The sequence below is a fragment of the Schistocerca americana genome, chromosome 3, assembly GCF_021461395.2.
Source record: "Schistocerca americana isolate TAMUIC-IGC-003095 chromosome 3, iqSchAmer2.1, whole genome shotgun sequence".
Classification (NCBI taxonomy): domain Eukaryota; kingdom Metazoa; phylum Arthropoda; class Insecta; order Orthoptera; family Acrididae; genus Schistocerca; species Schistocerca americana.
Window position 1 is genome coordinate 861,242,763 of NC_060121.1, and position 24,220 is coordinate 861,266,982.

General features: G+C 38.8%; 1 protein-coding gene across 2 annotated transcripts in view; it reads left to right on the top strand.

Moving 5' to 3' along the window:
* Positions 1-22,077, top strand: part of LOC124607166 (general transcription factor IIH subunit 3) — a 37,108-nt gene extending 15,031 nt beyond the window's left edge. Inside the window, exons 7-9 of one of the 2 annotated variants that reach the window (XM_047139378.1) lie at positions 20,075-20,210; positions 21,618-21,654; positions 21,732-22,077. In XM_047139378.1, coding sequence (XP_046995334.1) covers positions 20,075-20,210; positions 21,618-21,654; positions 21,732-21,798 — 240 coding nt within the window. In that variant the 3' untranslated portion in view covers positions 21,799-22,077. The remainder of the gene's footprint in view (positions 1-20,074; positions 20,211-21,617; positions 21,655-21,731) is intronic. The other variant, XM_047139380.1, reaches the window with a different exon arrangement.
* The last annotated feature ends 2,143 nt before the right edge of the window (positions 22,078-24,220 follow it).

Consider the following 24,220-nt stretch of genomic DNA (forward strand, 5'->3'; position numbering starts at 1 on the left):
TGTGGCCTAAAATCAGCCATTATATAGAATTTTATAATTTTTAATATCATTAAAATTAATGTTTTATGTAAATTACAATGAAAAAATATAATTGAATAGATAAAAGATCTGCTCACCAAGTAATGGCAGTAGAAAACATATATAAGTTTAGGAAATGTGCAAGCTTTCAGAGCCAGAGGCTCCTTCTTCTGCAGAAGGGTTGAAGCAGAAGGAAGAGGGATGAAGGAAAAGGACTGACAAGGTTTAGGAAATGGGAAAAGTTACAGAAAAGTTGCCCAGAATCCTTGGCCTGAGGAGACTTACAGAATTGGTTGAGAGGGAAAGAGATTGCTGGGGATTGCACCAGATGAGATTAGAAAACCTGGGAGCTTAAAGATGGAAGATAGGGTAATAAAAGCAAGACAGAGATTACTGACAATACATATTGCAAAAGTTAATGAGTGCGGAAAGCTAAATGCATTATACATGATGGACATATGTGGTGGTGGGGGGGGGGTCAGAAAATAAAAGATAAAGATATAGAAAACCAAGCGAGAGTGAAGAAGGGTGCAGTTACTGAAAACAAATGCTGAGACCAATGAAATTATGTAAATTAAGGCTAGGTGGATGGCAAGAACAAAGGACAGAGTTCTGAGAAGCTTGTTTTGGGGGGAGAGCACAGAAGGCATGTGTGGTGTAGCAGACACTGAGATTATGATTGCCATGTTGTAGATCACACTATACAACAGTATACTGTGTGTTGCCAGTATACATCTTCTGTCTATGCCAGTTACATCAAGGTATCAGTTAGGGTGAATGGGTATAGACAGAGGGGACATACTGGCACACACAATATCCTGTTGCAGAGTATGATCTTCAACACGACAGTCATGGTCTCAGTGCCTGTTTCACCAAACATGCCATTTGCTTTCTCCCTTGACACAAGTTTCTCGGAACTTTGCTGGTGGGAACTGGTGTTACATATCCTTGGTTCTCAGCACCCACTTGGCCTTAATGTATGTTAATTTATTTGGTCTCAGCATTTCTTTTTACTAACTACTCCTTTCTTCGCTACTTCTTAGTCTTCTATATCTTTTATTTCCTGACTTGTCTATTCCCGCCCCCAATCTTGCGTGTGTACCGCATATAATGCACTTAGCTTTCCACTCTCATTAACTCTGTTGCATGTTTTGTCAGTAATTTCTGCCTTGCTTATTACCCTATCTTCCACCTTTAATCTCTCAGGTTTTCAAATTTCATCTGTTGCAGTACCCAACAATCACTTTCCTTCTGAACCCATCGTGTAAGTCTACCCTGACCGAGGGTTCTGGGCAACTTTCCTGTAACTTTCTCCATTCCCTGAACCTTCCCAGTCCTTTTTCTTCATCCTCTTCCTGCTCCTTTAACCCTTCTGCCAGAAGAAAGACCCAGTGGCTCTGAAAGCTTGCATATTTTCTGAACTGTTATATGTGTTTTCTCCTGCCGAGATCTGGCGAGTAGATTTATCTATCCAGTCATATTATGATTTCAAAAATTTATTATTTCTGTTACAATGAAAAATTACAATGGAAAACTTAATACAAATAATTTCACATATGACAATCAAGGTCATGGAAAAAATATAAACATTTTTTCAGTTAACCTGTTTGTCAGCTGCAAAGCTTTTCAATGCTAAATTTTGTACAATAAATTCATTTAACTATTAATATTTAAGTATAAGTTTTCATTAAAGTATATTCATACTTCACCTCTCCATAATAGCACAACTCTAATGCCAAATCTTTATCATTCTAGCAAATTAAAATTTTTTTAAAAGTATGAACAGTCAACTGTGTCATTATATAAGATTCTATTAAGTTACTTTCTTTCATGGACTGATTATCATTCATAGTTGTCTTGCACAGTGAATGATATAAGCTGAAAATTAAGACATGACCACACATAATTATATAGCCTCTGACAATAAAGTTCGGTGAATAGTACTGTAACATTAATGTAGGTGAACTAGGGACTACAGTTACCTTACTGTCCTTCGAAATAGTCACCTCCCATAACTATGCACTGGAATACATGTCCTGGAAACTTTGCACAAAGCCTTCCTTTGGGATGGTTTTCAAAAAGTGTGTCACATTTCATTGAATGTTGTCAAATCTCCTTCATTTCAAAGCGAGTTCAAGTCGATGGAATAGGAAGAAGTCTGGCGGATTGAGATCCAGCGAGTATGGTGGATGTTCAAGTTGCATCATCCCCTTTTTTTCCAGGGACTGTTTGATAAATATTGGCTGTGTGTGGGCAAGCGTTGTCATGAACAAAAAACCAGGAACCTTGTTGTGTATCCTGGGGTCGTACCCTGTGTAGACGTTGCATGAAATGGGTCGAAATTTGAACATACCGTGCAGCATTCAACACCGTTCCCTCAGGTAGAAATTCCTTTAGGATAATGCCTTGACTATTGAAAAAGGTGATGATCATCATTTTGATGTGGGATTTTTCAGCTCTGACCTTTTTCCGATGAGGTGATGTCGGAGAACGTCATTCTGTGCTTTGCCGTTTCATTTCAGGGTTGTACCAGAGACACCATGTTTCACCCTCAGTGACAATACGGCTCAAGAAATCAGGTGTCGAATCCACCATTTCAACAAAATCCTGTGAAGCCTCTAAACGTTCCTGCTTCTGGTCATCAGTCAAGTAATGTGGCACAAGGTGACAACACATTTTCCTCTTCCGTAACTTCTGGGTAAAGATTTGTTGCACAGATTCATGGTTCATCTGCAGTTCATCCGCTGTAATGCAGACAGTTAATTGACAGTCATTCGTGATTTATGTCCTCACTTTCTCAATGTTTTCGACACTGACAGCAGTCGTCGGTTGTCCGCTATGGGCATTGTCAGAAACACTTTCCCAGTCTCCTTGAAAAGGGGTGTACCATTCATACACACACTTCACGGACAGTGCTGGATCCCCATAAACACATACCAGCATTGGATGCGTTTATTTCGATGTCTTGTCAAGCTTAAAACAAAACTTTAAATTGATCCTTTGCTCGTTCATTGTCCTGTTCTCAGTTTAGAAACAACGCACCAACAGGTCTAACACAGAACGCACACAATACTCAACTGAACTATAGTGGGTGCAGGTTGTCAATACTGGCCGCTACGCAAATGCAGTGTTGTGAGTCGCCCGTTTTGTCCAATCAGCAGTTCTGACTTCATTCATCGAACTTTATTATCAGAGGTTGTATGTTCACGTAACAAAATTACAGTGTATCAGGATGTTTATTAAAGAGACATATTGTATACTACAAATGATGAACCTCCACCTGTTACACTGTAAGCTACAGTAGATGTGACTAATTAAAGATCATGTGTAGGGGTGATACATAGCTGTAAGGGAAAGATGGTATTCACTGTGACTGTCACTCCCCATGTTATTGCGTTGTAATATAATGCTGCTTGCAGTTCAAGTGTATTTCACCTGCTGCCATGTAGATGGATAACTCCATGTGCATATGAATGGACAAAGTGATTCCAACAAGGGTGAACATCATTGGATGATCACCTGTACTGTTGTCAATGAAGAAAATATTGCGTCATACAGACATACCTGGACAGAATGTTTGAATGAAATTTTGCACTGATGTTCCCTATAGAATAAAACTAAGCTTTGTAAAATTGGAGCGCAAGAAGCAAAAAATTCAAGGTTTTGGGAGGCTCTCTCTGCATGGTTGCCAAATGTTGTGCTAGCTCTTCAACAGTTTTGGCCAAAATTAAGATAGCGTATAATTGAAACTAGTTATGATCCAAAGGAGAGACCTGGGTTGGATGCACAACTTTTTGTGCTCTTCACAGTGGTTAAAATTTCTGTGCTGTGTCATTCACAGTTTTTGTGCTAGTTCAACCTCAGTTGGGCGTAAAGAGGTTGTGACAATTTTTCAGTCTTTTGTGGCTGCAATAAATTTGAACAAACAAATTTTGCTAGTCATCCTTTAATATTTCTGCAGAGAGGTTCCTTGTTATCAGTTCTACCAAGCAGCAGTGCCAGAAGTTATTAATGTGTAAACATATCATCAAAATATTTTCAGCTTATTTGTGTTTACTTTAATGTCCTATTGCTAAGTATTACCACATTGTATTTTCTTTATTTTTGTTTCATAAGAAGCAGTTTTGTTTATTTTGGAGACACTCTCGTTTTGCAAACTTGTTATGTTTAATGGTGATATGTTTTGATGATTGTTTTTAGATGCTGCAGTTTTGTGTGGTTTGCTAATAATTTTTTTTATTTGTATTTTTAAGTTTTTCTTTTCTTTTATGTGTGCACCTGTTGAAGACTAAATGCTTCCACTATTTGGTGAGTGGTCTCTCTTACTCCTAAGTTTTTTACAACAGCGGAAACCAGTATGGAAATTGAAACTTCCTGGCAGATTAAAACTGTGTGCCCAACCGAGATTCGAACTCGGGACCTTTGCCTTTTGCGGGCAAGTGCTCTACCATCTGAGCTACTGAAGCACGACTCACGCCCGGTCTCACAGCTTCACTTCTGCCAGAAGTATGGAAATTGTTCAAAACTAAAAACAGGCTGCCACTCCCCTATTTATGATTGTGCAAATAATAGTCGTTAAAGTACTTTACACACTGATACATAGTCATTGGCAGGTACACAATGGCTAATGTGTACTGAATTTTAATTGTTGTTGGCAGCCTGTTCATTATAATTGTTGGTGGCTGACACCATCATTGAAACAGCAGCACCCATTTGTGAATGTGCGTGGAAATAAATGTGTGGATGCCTCTAATACTTGAAAGTACATTTGTACAATCACATATAGGTAGCCTGTTCCTTTTAAATTATAATCAAGAAATTAGTCCAAGGACACATTGAGGAATCTGTTGTCAGCTAGTTGTCAAGCAGGTGTTTCAAAGGTGTTACACAAGAGGCATCCAGAAAGCAAGTTTTACCATTTAAAAAAAAAAAACAAAAACAAAAACAACACAGTTACATGAAAAACTTTATTGGCAACAGGTACAGCAGTGTTTGATCTATTTTTTGACATAGTCACCAAAAGAATTGAGACACTTTTCGTATCACGGGACCAACTTTTCTATTCTTGTGTCGTAGAAGTCTACCATCTCTTTGTCCTTGTCAAAATGCTGCCCAGAGGTCAAGAATTTCTTGAGGTGCAAAAAAGATGAAATCGCTAGGAGCAAGGTCAGGACTACATGCTGGATGATCAAACAGCTTCCAGCCGAACTTCTGCAAAAAGGTTGCTGTGTGCCAAGCCGTATGGGGATGAGCATTGTCATGGAGCAGCACAACAACTGCAGGGGGCATGTTGCTTCCTCCTCTGTATTGTTCTGAATGGCACATTGCAGTTTCCACAATGTTTCACAATAACGATCAGCATTCACTGTTTCACCTATGGTCAGGAAGTCAATGAGCAGAAAGCCCTTCCTGTCCCAGAACACTGTGCACATCATTTTCTGCACCAATACAGTCTGCTTGAATTTTGTCTTGACCAGTTACCCAGTTTTAATGCCAATGCATTGACTGCCATTGGGTTTCCAGGGTTAAGTGGGAAATCCATGTCTCATCACCTGTAATGATCCTGTCAAGGAGCTCTTCGCCATCCTAATGATACCACTGTAGAAATGTCAGTACTACTCGAAAGCATTTAATTTTATGCTCGGGTGTCATGTTTTCTGGCTCTCACCTGGCACACAATTTCTTGAATGGCATTTGCTTAGTGACAGTTTCAGGTAACAAGGATCATAATATGTGCAGAAAATGGCTGCTGAGCTCCATAATTGTGAAGCAACAATTCTTCAGGATGTGCTGCAGCACCAGCTCAATCAGGTGATCATTGATGAGGGATGGTCACCACTGCGCTCTTCATTACAGACACTTTGATGACCTTTGGAAAAAAGCCTGCACCAGTGATGCACCACCTGTTTGCTTATGATGTTTTGCCCATAGACTTGACAGTTAATTTTGACGGGCGCTATGTTTTGTGCATTCAAGAACCTTATCACTGACTGAACCTCGCAGGCTGTGGAAGAATGAGTAAGAGACACCATTTTGGGGCATGCTGTCGCATCAATGGCATCTGGCGAGGCCTGTCTGACCGGCATTTGATTGTCATGTCATAGATCTGTTGTGCATGCACATTTTTCCCAGCTAAATATGTCTACTATAAAGGAAACAACATTGGAAAACTTACTTTCTAAATGTGCTTTGTAGCACAACATATCTCATTAAAATTATTTTGTCTAGTTGGACAGATGAATCCAGATTTTGTGCCTGACTTTTATACAATTGGTGGTTTGGACAGTTTAGAGTACCATCAGGTTGTTTTTAATAATTGTAAAAAAGACTTGAATCACTGAATAACACTTCATAAAAATCCCTGCCTGATTGACAAAGACTGTTGAAACTACACTCTGATTATGACCTTGAAGCAGATTCTTTGATATGTTTCTGTGATGAAGTCTGGAACTCACTCACATTGACTTCTTGCAAAAGCAGTGCTGTGACCTTTTTGAAAGAACTAATAATGATGATGATTGCCACAGTCACCTCGAAGATGACAGTGAACCAATGTGTGACAATTTGTGGAAACCAGAACAGCCCACAGTTGCAAATATTTTTTTTATTCAGTAACTAGTTTTGATTGATCTGATCGTCGCCAGATTGATCGAAAAAGGAATATACATATTTATGAATAAATGCCTAATGATAAGTTAACAACATTATAAATTGTAGCATTGATTCACATTAGCTGAAAAGTATCTAACAACGTTCCTGCTTCTTTGAAGTTAATAAAAGAGGCAAATAAAATTTATAGTCCTGGTTGGGATTGCCACATAGTATAGAAACATGATAAAATTGTAATAAGCACTCATGAGCCCTGATATAGGGCCATTGTTGACACACTGTGCTTACAGCTGCATTACAAACAGCTGATGGGGCTGGTATGTGTTGCTGATCATATGCGCTGTTTACAGTGGCATGTTACAAAGCCAGGGATATGAAGTTTAACATTATACATGACCCGAAATAGGATTAGCCGACAGGACTCTGTTTTTGCGAGCCCATTGTGCCTGTGACAATTTCCTGTGTGTTTAGATGCTGCTTTCAGTTAAGTTCATTATGTACTATATATATACAGTGCATACGTCTGTTTGAAAGCTAGCATTTATAATTTTAACTAACTTTTTGCTGTGGACCAATTTTTGATCTCTAGCACTTTTGTTACTTTTGTTTTTAACTCATCCTGTTTTGGTTTGTGTAGAATGTTAAACATCAATCTCTACCTTATTAACATGCCATTGTAAACATTGCTTATGGTCAGTGTCACCTAGCAACCACCACACCCCCTCAACTGTTTGTACTGTATGTGGAAGCACAGTGTGTCAACTAAAGCCATTTATAATGGACTGCAAGTGTTTACTACAATTCTATTTTACTATGATTCTATCATGTTTTTATACTACATGACAATGCCAACAAGGCTGTAAATTTAATTGCCTCTTAAAAAACTAACTTCAAGCAGACAAGCATGTTTTTTGTTAGGTACTCTCCAGATAATGTGAATTAATGCTACTACTTATAATATTAACTTATTGTAATACTCATAATCTATGCACATTCTTTTTTAGATGAATCCTTGATGATTATAATGATCGAAACAGGTCACTAGATAAAAGAAATATTTTTGATCATATGCTATTTTGGTTTCCAAAACTAACGTCATTAAATTGATGTAAATACTCTTTATAAAGCAGTAGCATTTGTATTGAGAAAGCCCACAAGATGTGGATTTTTACCATGCTAAAAACCATACCCAATTTGTGAGAAACTAGATTCGCAAGCAACTTCCTACTATGTTATCTTCCTATTCGCAAGGAACTTCCTAATATGTTATCTTTCTCAAAAGCTTCCGACGCTGATGTACAAATGGAAACTATAGACAGGGTCAGCTCAAGTTTGTCAAGTCTGGGCATATTTGTAAGCAAGTTGCAGTTTCTTGGTGGTTGAAGCCAGATACCACAAAATGCTTATGACTGATTTTTCTCCAACTTTGATCTGGTGCAACATGAAAATAATGAATGAAACTGCTTTGAAATTTTAATAGTTTAAAGTGTACAAAACATTGTGCAGCTGACCCAGACATCTTCTTTAATTATGTGCAGAGATGTCGCAACTGTAGAAATTTGTAGAGAAATGCAAGAAGAACTGCAGAGGTTCGATGCTTGGTGCAGGGATTGACAATCGAACATAACCAAATATAACATACTTCCTATTAATAGGCAGAAATCTCATTATTGTAAGACTACATGATTGCAGAACAATCAGTGGAAGCAGTCACATCTATAAACTGTACAGGAGTATGCATAAAAAGTGATTTACAGTAGAATGACCACATGAAACTAACTGAAGGTACAGCACCTAACAGACTGAGATGTACTGGAAACATAGTCCACCCACAAAGGAGGTAGCTTACAAAACTCTTGTTTGACCAATATTTGGATGTTGCTCATTAGTCTAGAATCCATACAAGATAGGATTGATAGAGGCAATAGAGATGATCCAAAGAAGGTTCATTTAATAAGTGAAGAAATGTCACAGAGATGTTCAACCAACACCAGTGGCAGATGCTGCAAGAGAGCTATTCTACATCACAGTGTGCTTTACTGTTAAAATTCCAAGGGTATACATTCCTGGAAGAGTCTACCAGCATGTTGCTTCCTCCTCTGTATATCCCATGAAAAGACGATGAAGGTAAAATTTGAGAGATTGGATCTCACATGGAAAGTTGTATGCAGTTCCTGTGACCTATTCATGACTGATTCCTGTGACCTATTCATGACTGGAAAAGAAAAAGGGAAAACTGACATGGGTACCCAAACCACAAGGTAGCTTGCAAATTAGTGGGTGTAGGGTATTGATGATGCCAGTATTAATCAATCTTAAATTTGACCAAATTCCTTTGTAGAGCTCACATGACACTTTGCAGCCCCCTTCTGAAGGCCTTTATGTTCTTTCGCTTAACTTAATTGCAAAATTTTATTCAGATTGGAAATGATCAGGTAGGGACTGTTTGTCCACCCATTGTGGAGTGACCATATCGTGGTTTGCAGTGCTGTAAAATTTTTGCCATGTGTTGTAAAGGTGAACAAAAACATCACTGAAAGGGCTTGAGTTTTCAGATCTGACTCTGTATAAGCTGGATGGGCATGTTTAACTGTTCAGTTACACTAGGTAGTACATCATGCAAGCATTGTTACTCAGTGATCTTTCAGAAGTGCAGTCAGTTGTTGTTGTTTCCTATCATGCACAATGTTTCATCTGGACACCTGCCGCAAATCTTATAATGTTTTGGGATATTTGTAAACATCCCAACACACCATTGGAAAGCCGTTGAGAAGTGATGCTCGTGAGTAAGTTGAATAAGGATAAATGTAGTGGGAAATGGAAACTGTGTGTTTTTCCTTTCTTGTATGCAGTGAATGTGGAGCAGTCGTGGAGCCGGCAAGAAGGGGACCAGTAAAAATGGTTTTACAACCACTGGTCGTCCGGGAGTCATTTGTGCCATGGTGCAGCAAGTACCTGAATCCAAGAGCCATGGAGTAAACGATGCACCAACAATGGTATAATGAACAATTGAAAAGTGGTAGTTGTTTAGCTGTCCCCCCCCCCCTCAGATCCTACAGTACGCATGTACGGACGTTTTGAATGTACTCAAGAGAGTGGTATTACTGTAGAAATTGTTAGTTGTGTTGTTAAAAGTAATAGTGAAAATGTTGGGCAAAATATACCCCTGTTTGTGAGAAATGTGGCTATTTATTTAGTAGCACAGTAGAGTGAACTTACGGAAGCATACCAGGAATCTTCACCACAGTTGGATTGACAGGGAGGTCACATGGAAGGATCCGGACCACCAAAAAGCTACCTTGAGAAGAAAGGATAAAGGTAACACTACTTTCATGTGGCGGTGTATTGGGGTCGGCAAAGTACTGCCTCATTATATCAGCCAGGGATCCAACTTCCCGCTAGTGCTGGTATAAGACCCACCACAAATCTTACAAAATAAACAGCAGGAAAAGAAGGAAAAATACACCCCAATCTTCAGGTGGGCTGTCAATGAGATATTGGCATGGTGAAAATAATGACCAGCTGCAATCCCAAATATCATTGAGTACTCAATACACCGGGAAAATGTTAATATTCTCATTTGCTGATGCTCTTCTTGGAGTCTCTTGCTCATTTGCTAGTTCTCTTCTTGGACTCTTTTGGGTCACTTCATAATAATGGGAGAATCAGTATCCTCAAATATATATTCTGAACACTTATGTACTTGGTTCCTTGCCTTAAAAAAATCCACGACCACTGTCTCTGGCTACTGTGGTCAGAGAGAGAGAGAGAGAGAGAGAGAGAGAGAGAGAGAGAGAGAGAGTGTGTGTGTGTGTGTGTGTGTGTGTGTGTGTGTGTGTGTTTGTCTACTCTAGAAGAAGTCCTTTTGGCCAAAAGCTCACATTTAGCAGCCTTTTTGATGTGCCTGGATGTGACTCAACATCTCCTTTACATGGTGAGTGTGGCAATTTATCCTTTTCATAATATTGTGTGTGTGAAATTTTGCCTGCTTAATGCAAGTGGGGATGCGAACAATGCACATTGTTGCGAACATGCTGCAGACTTTGCTGAAGCAATGTTGTACACAGATGCATGTTTTCATACTCTGTGTAAATGCGGCTCTATGAATGACACACAACAACAGTTGTTTTCTCTATATCTGTGTCAGAGATCTGAATACAGGGTTTGTTCCCTTGGTTTGATGTTCAGTTCACAAAAATGCATGGTGAGACTATCACCTACCACAACACAAAAATTTTAACTCTCTATTGTGACATAAAGAAGACATTGAAAAAAATCAAAACTGCAAATGTCGGCGTATCCTATAGGTTAGTGGCAGAATGTTCTACTTTGGTAGTTATTTAGTTTTACAGATAATGTATGTTTCTGTGCTTCAGCAACAATAATTTTTAATATCATGTAAATCACAAAAGGAAAAGTAACCAATATTACACAGTTATAGAACTGTATTTTGCCATTTTTCGATAACTGTCACTCCAGATACAGTAAACATAAATGAATTTCAATTTGGTTAATCTTAGCAGTAATAATTTATAGAACATAAGAACAATAATGAAAACAAAATTTGCACTACAACTACTATATTTCACAATATGCAACAATCACAATGTTATCTGACAAGACTTAAACAGCTAATATATATAGCAGAGCTCTAGTTTGAATAAAATTACTAAAATTTACCTATGACAACAATATATTCCCTTTTCTGCTTCATTGTTATTAAAAAAAAGAAACCCATCTGTGAATACATTACATGTGGCAAATCTTGGTGTATTTCAGTACACGTTTGCCAGATGCTGGTAAACCAACATGCCACAGCCATAATCTACACAAGTTAGTCTTTTTTTGACTACAAGTAAAATCAAACTGGAAAATCAAGGATGGAATAATGACAATATGATGAAAAGGATAGATTGTTATTTGCCATATAGCAGAGATGCTGAGTCGCGGATAGGCACAATGAAAGGACTGTCTTCTTGTTTTGCCTGTCTGTGACTATGCATCTCAGTTATATGGTGAGTAGAATCTATCCTTTTTATGATTTTGACTAAAAGTAGAAATAATAAGTAGTATAGTCCCACAGTACATAGTCAGGTAGACATAACATACATGTGACCCATGCATTTGGGTCCCCACCACCCATCCAACCCTCTTCAGTCATTCCCGATCATCCACCTTTGTTCAGATCATTCCACTAGATAACTGCAGACTAAATAAGCAAATTGAAATAATGCACCATTATGATAACAACACAGGTTAAAGTAGTTTTCCTGCCTACACTCGCTACCCACAATGTGCTGATAGAAGGTGTGGTCCACTCACAACAATTGTTCAGGAATGCCAACCTCAAACGTAATGTTATTGTTTCTCAAAACTACTACGTATGTAACATGCTCCTTAGTCTCAAACTAAACATGGCTGCTGAGCAAATTGAAGATGGTGGGTTGGAAGAGATTTTGCTAGATTATGTAAAGATGTTCAGTTTAAGAGCTTTTTGTTTTTGTTTTGAGATATGCAATTACACTTACAGTGGTTTGTCGATAAATTATTTTGTATTGATCTCTTCTCATTCTTTGTTAGTGTTCTGTTTGAGATATTACCGAGGAAGGAGTGTGATGATGGTCAAATTGTGAATGTTCATTTTCAGTATAAGTGATGCCACTACAAAGATGTGTGCTTGTACGATGTCCTTACACTGTGACAACTTATATAAAAATCTACCAACTCAGTAAAGAAAACAACAGTGTAATACATACGTGTTTTTGGGATCCATCAAATGGCAAAAATGATAGAGCATCTACAGGGCCTCACTGAAATGATGCATAGAAATATTTAGAGCATCTGAGGAATGCAAAGTATCAGATGGGTTCTATTTTGAAGGCACCCACCAGTAATTTTTAATACGAGAGCTATTCAGAAAGTAACATATGTTCTACAATAACAAAAATAAGAAAAGGAAGGTAACATTTTTACTATCTTCATTTGAAGGGCATGTTGTTCAGCTACTGTTCAGCATAGTCTCCATATAAATTAAGACATTTACCCCAGTGGTACGTCAGCATGTTAATTCAATTGTCATAGAATATTGCTGCCCGAGGCCTCAATCGTGCTTGGACACCAGTGCGCAATTGCTCGTCATCATCAAAGCCCTGTGTGCTCCCATCTGAAATCATCCACGTTCTGTCAAGTTTTAATGAACAGCTTTTTTAGACGCTCTGAAGACTTCTGTTCTGTCTCACAAGTCACAAACTGCAGCCATGTCTCTTCTTCTAATGAGAAATGAGTGAGAAGTGATTCACAATGCTTATTGTTAGGCCTTGAGAAATGTCAAAGACACTGCCATACAGTACTTTTATGGTCTTCTGACAAGAACCTCGGTACTCGTCTGGGACAAAACTTGTGATAGCCTAGATTTTATATCACAACATGAAGCAAGCAAGTTCATGAAAGTTTTCATCAGTTTTCTTCATCAGTTCAGCACTGAGTGCTTGGCTGGTAACTTTGCCCTTCCTCGTCAACATTAGTGCAGCCACTGTTAAACATGATGCACTGTGGTCTCACTCCTGCTTCACTCATTTCATTGTTTCATACACAAGAAAAAGTCCCTAATAAACTTCATTTGGTCTCAGTTTTTTGGCAGCCGAAACATAATCACTAACTGCACTTCACGACTCGCAGAATTTTCTATTGCAACTCACGTTTTAAACATTAACAGTGAAAACAGCAGAGGCAAACCACACAGCAAATAATCACAATCTGAGTAATGATTCAGCTGATGATCAGACACCAAATGAGGACGCTACAGCCATCTCTCACCACTGAGCGGCAAAATGTAAGTTATTTTCTGAGTAGTCCTCGTAAATACACAGAATTGCACTATTGGTCTCATTTCTTTTGTGTCATATTTGCAACTTGGCATTTTCCAGTCGAGCACAAGATGTATTTGTAATAAACTGTGTTTTGACTTCCACTGAGTGATAAAACTTGTGATAGCACAAGGACCCAGTCGAAGGCCAAAAAATGGTTGCTAAATAGTACACAATGGCGAATTGGCACCTGCCAGTTGTGATACATCAGGGAAGTATCAAATTACTTAGTTAGCTTGTTCCATATGTGTTTGCCATTTAATTTGCAAATTAGTATAAGTAGGACGGATAAGATGTGTGCGTGCCGTGCAGATACACAGAAGAAGCTGGCCACAATTCGTGAACATCTGAAGACGGTGTTGGCTGCAATCAGCCATCTGCAGGCTGCTGCCTCAGCATGTAGTCGTGGAGAATCTGTCGCTTCATATGGAACACCTCAGATGTCGCTTGTTTTGTCCTCTGCCTCTGCTACCAAGGCAACTTAAAGTGCACCGTATATGTGGGATCCACCCTCACTGCAGTGCGGTGATTGACTGTAATGCCTTCATGTTGCTTGAGGCAGAGAGTCAATGTGGGGACTGGCCATCTGACCTTGTTTGTTTACCCTGTGAGTGGGCAGGTAGCTGCTCCTTCAGTGGTCATTGGGAGCTCCAGTGGTAGGCAAGTTATGGAGCCCCTTAAGAAAATAGTATCCAGGGCTGGAAAGGAATCCAATATGCACTCGGTGTGTCTACCAGGAGGCATCATCTGAGATGTGGGGGAGACCCTGCGTGTTGCTATTGCAGGTGCAGTGTGCAGTCATCTGCAGGTTGTGACTCATGTTGACACCAATGAAACAGGTTGCTTGGGTTCTAAGGCCATTCTCAGTTTGTATGGGCAGCTGCTGGAAGTGATGTGGCTGCTATCCTCACTCACAGAGTGCAAGCAGAGCCCGCAATTTACAGACTCCTGCCCAGAATTGATATGGGTCCTTTGATTTGAAGCTAAATGGAGGGACTAAATGCCGGCCGCGGTGGTCTCGTGGTTCTAGGCGCTCAGTCCGGAGCCGCGCGACTGCTACGGTCGCAGGTTCGAATCCTGCCTCGGGCATGGATGTGTGTGATGTCCTTAGGTTAGTTAGGTTTAAGTAGTTCTAAGTTCTAGGGGACTGATGACCACAGATGTAAAGTCCCATAGTTCTCAGAGCCATTTTTTTTGAGGGACTTAACCAGAGGCCTTGCTGATTGTGTGACACTCTTAGCTGCAGATCTCTGGACATGCATTATGGGTTGGAGAATTGTAGATTTCCCTTGATAGGTCAGGGGTTTGGTGCACACAGGAAGCAGCTACTTGGGTGGCAGAGTACTTGTGAAGTGCACATGAGGGCTGTTTAGGCTAGGCGCTAGTTTGAGATCAACAGTCAGTATGCAGAGAGCAAAATCAGATTGATACAAAATAAAGGAACTCTGGCAGTCAAAATTTTAGCAGTAAATTTCCGAAGCATTCGTAACAGATTTCCTGAATTTACTGCCCTCCAGGAAAGTTGTCACACTCGGATTATTCTCAACACTGAAAGCTAGATGAAACCTGAAGTAGAAAGCTCCAAAATATTTAAAAAGTCATGAAAAGACAGGTTTGACACCATAGAAGGGGGAGTGTTCATTGCAGTTTACAAAAAGATTATACCTGTTGATGCTGAAACTGAGTCTAACTGTGAAGTTATTAGGACATGAGCAATTGCATCCAAGTAAACTCAAGTTAATCATCAGATGTTTCTATTGGCCACTTCATTTCACTGTAATATTTGTAGAATTGTTCACAGGAAGTCTAAGTTCAGTAGTTCATAAGTACCCCAACGTACACTATTAGTTGGAAGTGACTTTAACCTACCAAGTATAGTTTGGGACATCTATAGATTCATTGCAGTGGTTCGACAGACAGAATTGTGAGTAGTACTGACAAATTTTCCAGAAACTGTCTTGAGCAATTACTTCAACAACCCACACACAATGGAAATACTTTAGACCTTGTAGCTGCAAACAGACCTGATCATACCAACAGTGTCAGTGTAGAGACAGGGATTAGTGATCACAATGTCATCACAGCAGAGAGGATTACTAAAGTTAATAAATCCATCAAGAAAGTAAGGAGGATTTTATACTGTAAAGAACACATAAGCAGTCTTTAGCATCCTGCTAAGAGAATGAATGGACATCATTTAGTCCTAATGTGATGGACATACAGGAAATGTGAGTAATGTTCAAACCAATTGTAAATCATACTCTGGAGAAATGTGTGCCATGCAAGTGGATTAAGCCGAAAAGAACATGGAAATGTTGACAGACAAAAGTTAGCGGAAATTCATGTGTCTATAAAAAGATGATGTACAAATCTCACAACTACTTTCATCATTATACCTTAGTGAAGTATCAGTTTGAGAACCCAAGAAAATTCTGGTCCTACATAAAATCACTGACTCGGTCAAATGATTCAGTTCAGTCTCTCATTGACAAGTCTGATGTTGCAATAGAAGACAGCAAAACAAAAGCTGAAATTTTAAATTTTGTGTTTAAAAAATCATTCACATAGGAAGATCGTACTGACATACCATTGTTTGACCATCACACTCACTGACTCTTGTATTGAGGAGCAACTGAAAAAGTTGAACACAAATAGGTGCCAAGTCTAGACGTAATCCCAATTCACTTATACGGAGAGTACTCTATGGCATTGCCTCCTTACTTAGCTTGTGTTTATCAGAGACGCAAATTTATGCAGTGAAATGTGTATCCAAGCCACAGCAACATAACAGGATGCAGTATTTACAAACAAGCAGGAGAAAACATGAGTAAACACTGTCAAACTACAAAACATAATTTATAAATAACAAACCACATGAAATTGTTCACCTTACCTAATTTTCACAAAATTTTTGTTGATGTCCACAGGTTCAGCTCAGCTAAACAAAAACATGTTTCATACATAAAAACAAACTTGTCACAGCTGAGAACTACCAAAATACTATTATGTTAAGACTAAAATCAGGCATATGCCGTGAATTTTACCAGAACATACATTTTAAAGGTTGGTTGATAAACAAAAAATTAAATGCAGACAATTTTCTAACATTTAACTGATGACATGGTATACTAATTTAGACCTGTGGCAGAATTTTTATGGCAGCCACAGGACACACACATGTTAAATAGAAGGAAAGTGGACATAAAATTTAAGTGGAAACAAAATCTGATGTATCATATTCCTTAACCTAAAAATAACCTGTATGAAAATATTTCAGGATGCCACAACTGTGGTGAAACATGTTTGGGTGATAAAGCAATAATTTGTGTACTTGCAAAAAGATGGAGCCGTCCTTAATTTATTACAAAATATTATTTTTGTCATGCTGTCGTGGTGGCTTCATGATAATTTTTATGTTCCTCATGCACCATGCTTAGTATTAATTCCTTGATGGCAGATAGCCACAGTGCTTAGAGCCTGTAGCCATCATCTCCATTTAAATAGCACTGATTCTTCAAGAGTGCAACAGCTTCCTGAACTTTCCTTCTATAAATATTACTTTCTTTGGCTAGCACTTGTATTTTATTAAAGTCAATTACCCAGTCACATTCTTCATGATGACTCACTATCACAGACTTTACACTTCTTCTTAAACAAATGTCACTCACGGTTAGTGCTTCCTTGTCCTTCACTCTCTACTGTGGTAATATTTACACAACGGCAATGACCCACCAGTGGCAGCCTGAAGATCTTCACACTTCCCTGAAAAATTGCAGGAAAAAGTCTATTATAAGGGGACATGACAAGGCTTTTTCAATTGCTTTCAGCCATCTGAGGTCACCAGGATAATGCTGGAGAAGATGCCAGCGGAGGGATTGAAATATAGAGTATTTTAGAATTTTGAAAAGGAATATTATGCAGTCTAACAGCTTAGAAGATCAGTGTATTATTACACAGAAGGTAGTATTTACAGAATTCAGTAGTAGTGTAATATTTCAAACAATGGAAACTCCAAGTAGGAATATCAACAATGTAGGAAAAGACACATTGCTTATCGTAAAGGATATACGTCAAGTTGCAGACAGGCATGATTAAAAGACACTCACATATAGCTTTTGTTCCACAGCCTTCATCAGTAAAGAGAGATGCACACAACATTCACACACACAAACAATCAAGCACTCCTCACGCACCTGTGACACAACATGCAGCTGACCATCACACACTTGATTTCAAAGGCTGCTTTGCCACCTGAGCCATCTGGATCCTTCCCTCCAACACCAGATTTTCCGAACTGTGCAGATAGGAGTTATCCTTACAATACATTCTCTGCTCCCGTAATTATCCCGGCCTCAACCTACAGTAACATACTGTCTCCACACCCTCCACCCAACAGTTTCCAATCCATCTGTCCTGTCATCTCCTCCCCATTTTCGTCTCCCATCCTGTTTATTTACAGACCTCTGACAATGCATCTGCCTGTCTTTCCCCACTCCTCTTCTTGTTTGTTCCTTTTTTCCCCACCTCCCTACCCCCACAGCCTCCTGACGTAGTGCCTGTTGGCAGTCCAGTCGCTGCACACTCCACCAGGCAGCATTTGTCTCTCTCCCCACCCGTACACTACTACCCCCTCCCCTTCCCGAACCCCTCGAGATTACTGTTGCTCCATGTGACATTGCATTCTGGCCCAAGGTGCTGGAGATAGTGGTCATGTGTGCAGGAGATGTGCATGTTTGCTTGTATGTGTGTGTGTGTGTGTGTGTGTGTGTGTGTGTGTGTGTGTGTGTGTGTGTGTGTCTTTAATAATGAAGGCTGTGATCGAAAGCTATATGTGAGTGTCTTTTAATTGTGCCTGCCTGCAACTTGACGTGTCTTCTTTACTGTGAATAGTAATCTGTCTTTTCCTGCATTGTTTTTTGTAGTGTAATATTTTTGAGCCCTAGAACTGACTTTGCATATATTTGGCTCACATATTTAATTCTTAAATTGAAGCTTCCATATGTTGGACACTGACCATGCACAGGAGAGATAAACACTTTCCAGGGGACTATCCCTAATTCTAGGTTGTGCTGCAGTGTGTGCTGGATATGAATTGCTGTGAGTGCTGCAAGTACACACCACCTATAAATTAACGTGTGCCACTCTGATGCCAAAGGAAGTGCAATTCAGTCTTCTTTTCCCCTAAGCTAAAGATCCTGCACTGGTGTATTCAAAATTCTGATGTGTAATAATGGGTCTGTCTCCTTGAATCACTTCATCAGCATCTCCTCGATTAGTACCTGGGACAGAAGTTGTCGGTCAGCCCTTGCGCAGCTTATCTGCAATGACTGCTCCTTGATTACCAAACTACTTCACCCAATACTGCACATTGTTGATGTCCATTACAGTATCTCCATACACTTTCCTCATGAATGAGGTTAAACAGCTTTAAAATTGGGGATCATGAAGCAGAACTCTGAAATTTTCCAAACTGATTTTGAAGCTTGGATTTAACAGTGGTACAAATGTGTACAAGTGCATGGTGACTATGTTGAACCATAATGTCATGTAGAGGACAGTTCAGGCTATGATGTGTACCAATTCCACTGTAATATGTTCATTATAAAATTTTGGTATGACACAGAGGCATTACTTTTTCCTGACCCTTGTGTCTTGTGCTTTATCTTCCATGGTAACAGCTGCTACAAAAAGTGATGTTTGAATTTCTTCAATAAAGATTTCAGTTTTACTGGTGAATGAGTATTGTATAGTGAGTTCTATGGGCAGTCTTAAATTAAGGAGGGCATTAGTTTTAACTGTCTCTTTTTTCAGACTTCGTCAGATATTTAACGTTCATATTTGAGTCTGTCACAGAAGGCTCTTTTTATGGTACCAATTTTTTACTACAGTATTAGATAAGAAAAAAATTTCTCTTTCCCAACAACAATTATTTTATTCTTGTGGTTATTCCTGTGTTTGCTAAAGTCATATTCTGTTGTGCATCCAAGTTTGAACAGTCCATGGGTGTACTGCTGGTCCATAGTGTCCAACGGGCACAATATTTCGGCGATCAGACATGTCGCCATCGTCAGGTGCACTGATGAACTGAGCTCCTGAGGGTGTGCGGCCGTATTAAATCCCTTCCCCTCGGACCGGCAGTAGATCCGTGGGCTGTCTGTGCAAGAAATACGCCAGGAGAAACTGAAGAATCTAATCTTATACTGCTCCTGTTCTAAATCCATATGTCACACACATGTGATTGATTTTGTTGTAAGGCCTATCCTGTGCATCAATTTTTTGACCACTACCACGACTGGAACCACTTACTCTAGTGTAGATTGAGGAATTTGTGAGAGCAGACATGTAATATATGAATTCTGCACTAATAACTGTACACAGAATTCTGTAAGGGAATACCCTGTCCATTCGAATGAATGGTCCCTACCAAAAGTAACATAGATTTCTCAGTTATAGACCATCCAAATCAAGACAACAGAGTTGATTTCAGCAGCTGCTTTGTGCCTGGTGCTATATGGATGTGAAGCTGTAGGTATTTTAAGTCATGGCAGTATTACTGAATCACAGTTTTCCTTCTGTTGTAGTGGGTGTTCCTTCCTGAGCCTCCAATCCGAGGAAAGCTGGTCCTCCCTCCACCTGTCAAAGTGGATTATCGTGCAGCATGTTTCTGCCACCGGGAACTCATAGATATTGGTTTTGTGTGTTCTGTTTGTCTCTCCAGTAAGTTGATATTCTACTATAGTTTAATTTTGCATTGTATTGTGGATCACTGGTAAATGAGTCATATTCATTGCATATATGAAGATAGATCACTATTCACCAAGTAGAGGAGGCTGAACAACATACAGACTGATAGATAGAAAAAGATAAACTTCTAAGCTCTCAGACAAGAGTTCTCTTCACAGCTAAAATACACACACACACACACACACACACACACACACACACACACACACACACACACAGTACTGTTACTGCCCTAAGTCTGTGTGTGTGAGGGGAGGGGGGTGCAGTATGAGATGGTTCCTCTACCACACTTCTAGTACTGATACCAAATTTGCACTCAGCTTCAGAGGTGAAATATTTTGTCACTGATGAGAGCGTTTTGTACCCTTCAGCATCCTATGTAACCACTTCAAGAGTTGGTTCATGCCTGCTTTCATAGTGTGCACATGATACGCCATGTTTAACAAAATGAATTGTAGTGGTCGTTATTCCTTCTTTTCTTCTGTTGAGATCAGTGTTTACATCTGTTCTCTTTCTGCTTTATTTTTCCACTCAGTCTCCATTGATCTTTTATTCCATGTGTTTTCCAAGCCCCACACTACCTCTTTACCTTTCTTTCTGTTCTTTTCTACCCATACTTAGTTATTCAACTACCTGCAGCTCTCATCCTGCACCTCCTGCTTGCCCCATGTCTCCTTACAAGCCCCCTCCTGAATGACTAATGCACATTTCGTATCTCCTCCATTATGTTTCATTACTCTTGTTCTGAAGATAAGAACATGTAGTTCCAGACTCTAGGCCTATCTTAAGTATAAAAATTACCTGTACTTGTACCAGCATACTAAAAGGTAAGTACTGGCCACTCTGCATTTTTCTCTGTGCAGATAATGTTTTGTATTAGATTTTCACTGACTAAAAAAAGCCATGGTAGTGTCTTAAATTAGTAGTAACAAACAATGGAAAGTCCAGGGTGGGCCAAAAACAATATTATGAAAAGGATAGATTGCTACTCACCATGCAGAAGAGTGCTTGAACCACAGATGGGCACAACAAAAAAACTGCTAAACATGTAAGCTTTCAGCCAAAAGGCTGTATTCTGAAGTAGAAAACACACACACATTCACACAAGCACAAGTCATACACACACAAGAACTATCCCTGGTAGCTGTGTGAGTTGTGCTTGTGAGAAAGTGTGTGTGTTTTTGCTATTTCCAAAAAACATATTTTGCCAAAAGATTAAATGTTTAACAGTTCTTTCATTTTGCGTGTCCATAATTCGTTTCCTGCTCTATGTGGTGAGTACCAATATGTCATTTTCATAATATCATTGTTAAATTAATAATTTGTTGAAATTGTAACTTTGTATAATAAGGTAACTGCATTGTGTTTTGTTTTTTACAGTATTCTGCAAATTCAGTCCCATTTGCACAACATGCCAGTAAGTAAAACAGCAGCAGAATTATACAAGCTACTTATTTTGTTGACATGCCACTAATTTATTCTGCTTTTTTTTAGCACTGTATTCAAGAGTCCTGGTCCCTTGCCATTGAAAGGCAAGAAGAAAAAGATAAAACTGACATAAGGGGTACTCTCTTGTTCAGAGTTTCAGCTAATATAAGTGCATTTTGTTTCTTTTATAACAATACAGCAGTTGACAGCTTACTGCATTTTAAATATTCACGCAAAGCCATAAATAATATCATTTTTTCCTGAATTAAGTTCTGATCTTTGTTATATCAAGTTACAATTTCACAGATAAATTTTCTTGACAAAAGTGTCAGTGTATTAAAAAACAAAAGAGTACATTATACATTCAGTTGTACATTTTTTCTGTTAATAAAACAAGCTATATAAAACCAAACAGGTTTCTTCTAGTTATTACCATATGAATTGAATTGTCTGGTGTCAAACATTGCTATAGAAAGATATAAGCAAAGTGATTAGAGATTGTTTGCCTTCATAAGATCTCAGACACCATAGCATTGCAGTTAGCTTCAGTGTTCCTCCAGTCAGCCAACTATCCTAAACAACTTTTAGTTCAGACATTGTATAGTTTTTTTTTTGTAAATAACAACTGAAAATTTAAATACATCCATTGTGAAAGGTGGTATCTACTACTGGGAAGGAGGTGGGGGGTGCAGGTGACTTAATGACCCCCTCAGTTAGACTTAAATTTCTGGATTAAGTTTGATTTTAAACATTTAGAACAACTATGGAATCTGGTAGAAGAATTCATTGAAAACAATAAACAGTTTTTTTGTTCATAGTGTTTAACTAGATTATAATGCATATAAAAGATGAGCATAAAGTACCTTCCCCTTTTCAATTAGTACTGCTAGGGTTGAACATCTAAGCTCTGCAATTTTGGCATTACTGATAGCATCAGATACTGTAGGTGAAAATGTCAAAAGGTTTACTAATTTTCTTATTTTCAGTCACTGATATATAAAGAGAGCAGATTCTGGGGTAACTAGTCATTGAAGAAAGAGTATTTGTGGTGCAGAAGCATATAATAAGGATAATATGTAACATGTGTGCTTTTAGGTTGGTAATTCTGGAAAACCTGGAGCTTTTGGGGAATTACATTTTACCTGGAAAAATCAGTGAAATTCAAGGTATTTCAGAAATCTCATAAAATCTCAGAGAATCTTGTGTTCTTAACCTACCATTGAAAATTAATTTTATTGAGTTTTATAAATCACAGATTTTAAAATAGCTACATAATATTTCAAAGTGTGTTAATTGTGTGAATATTATTCCATATAAATTACTTACGATTAAAAACTGCTATAAGGGGGTTTGTTTGTGTTGTTGCCCCAGATGATGATTATACGAAGATTTTGTCAGGATTTGTAAGCATTGGGTCCTTGTGGTACGGCAATACGCGAACACCAAAAAGTAAGTTTAAACAGTTTTACTAACAAAGGCTGATTATAAAACACGCACGCTTCGTGCACCCATCATCACTGTGTCTGACATCCTAACACTGGCTAATTACGGTCGTATCGAAAGGCTCCATGGTGTGCTAAGAAGAGAGACATTCGTGCCCGAGGCCACGCTAGTTAATACTGCGCGCTGCAGACGGCGGCCTGTGGCGTACTCGCTCAGCGTTGCACTGTGGTCGGACCCACTTTTACTGACCAAGCAAATTGTCAGCATTCCAGATAGGCCGCCTGGTGAGTGCATGTTACATACCGTATGGCTGCGTACAACCTGCAGACCCTTACATCACTCTCACCAGAGAAAAAGAGCAACCATAGGTGGCTCAAAATGACCTCCTGGGTGTTATGAATCTATTTCGCCATTTGTGGCATCAGAAGGCATTGCAACATGTATTTCATTTGCAGATGCAGTAATGTTCGGTACAGAGAAGCGTGCCTTCAAGATGACAATTTCATACATGACAAATGCTGTTGACAGAAGGCAAATTAATAAAAGCAATAAAAACACAGTACTGACAATCATGTATGCATTAATATTACTGGATGAATCGAAGGACTAAATTCTATTTGCTGCTTCAGTGAAGTTTAACTCATTATTGGAAGAGATTACATTTTCATGGATGTCCTTAATTAAATTATTGTCTTCAGAAAAACTTGATAAGGAATGCTTTCCATATGTTAATATGCATGAATCATTGTAATAAACAGATAATATCCTCGTTAATGGCAAATGTCCAGTTGCATGAAATGTAGTTGGCAATACACTAGACATATCAAATAGTTCACATGATAAACCACAATGTGCAACATTCAAGATTAATCCACTGTTATTCAATTTGAGTGTAAAGGATAGCTCAGGTGTATCATAATTTTTACATGTAAATGAGACATCAAGGGTGGAGTTAAATGAGAAAATTATACCTTCAGAACATCATTTAAGAAATGGATGATAAAGATGCATTAAAATTCTTGGGCAATCATCTCTTGGGAGATGATTCATAAACAGTTCGTTCTCACAGCTGTTTAGATTAGATTATATTTACTTTCAATCCAATTGATCTG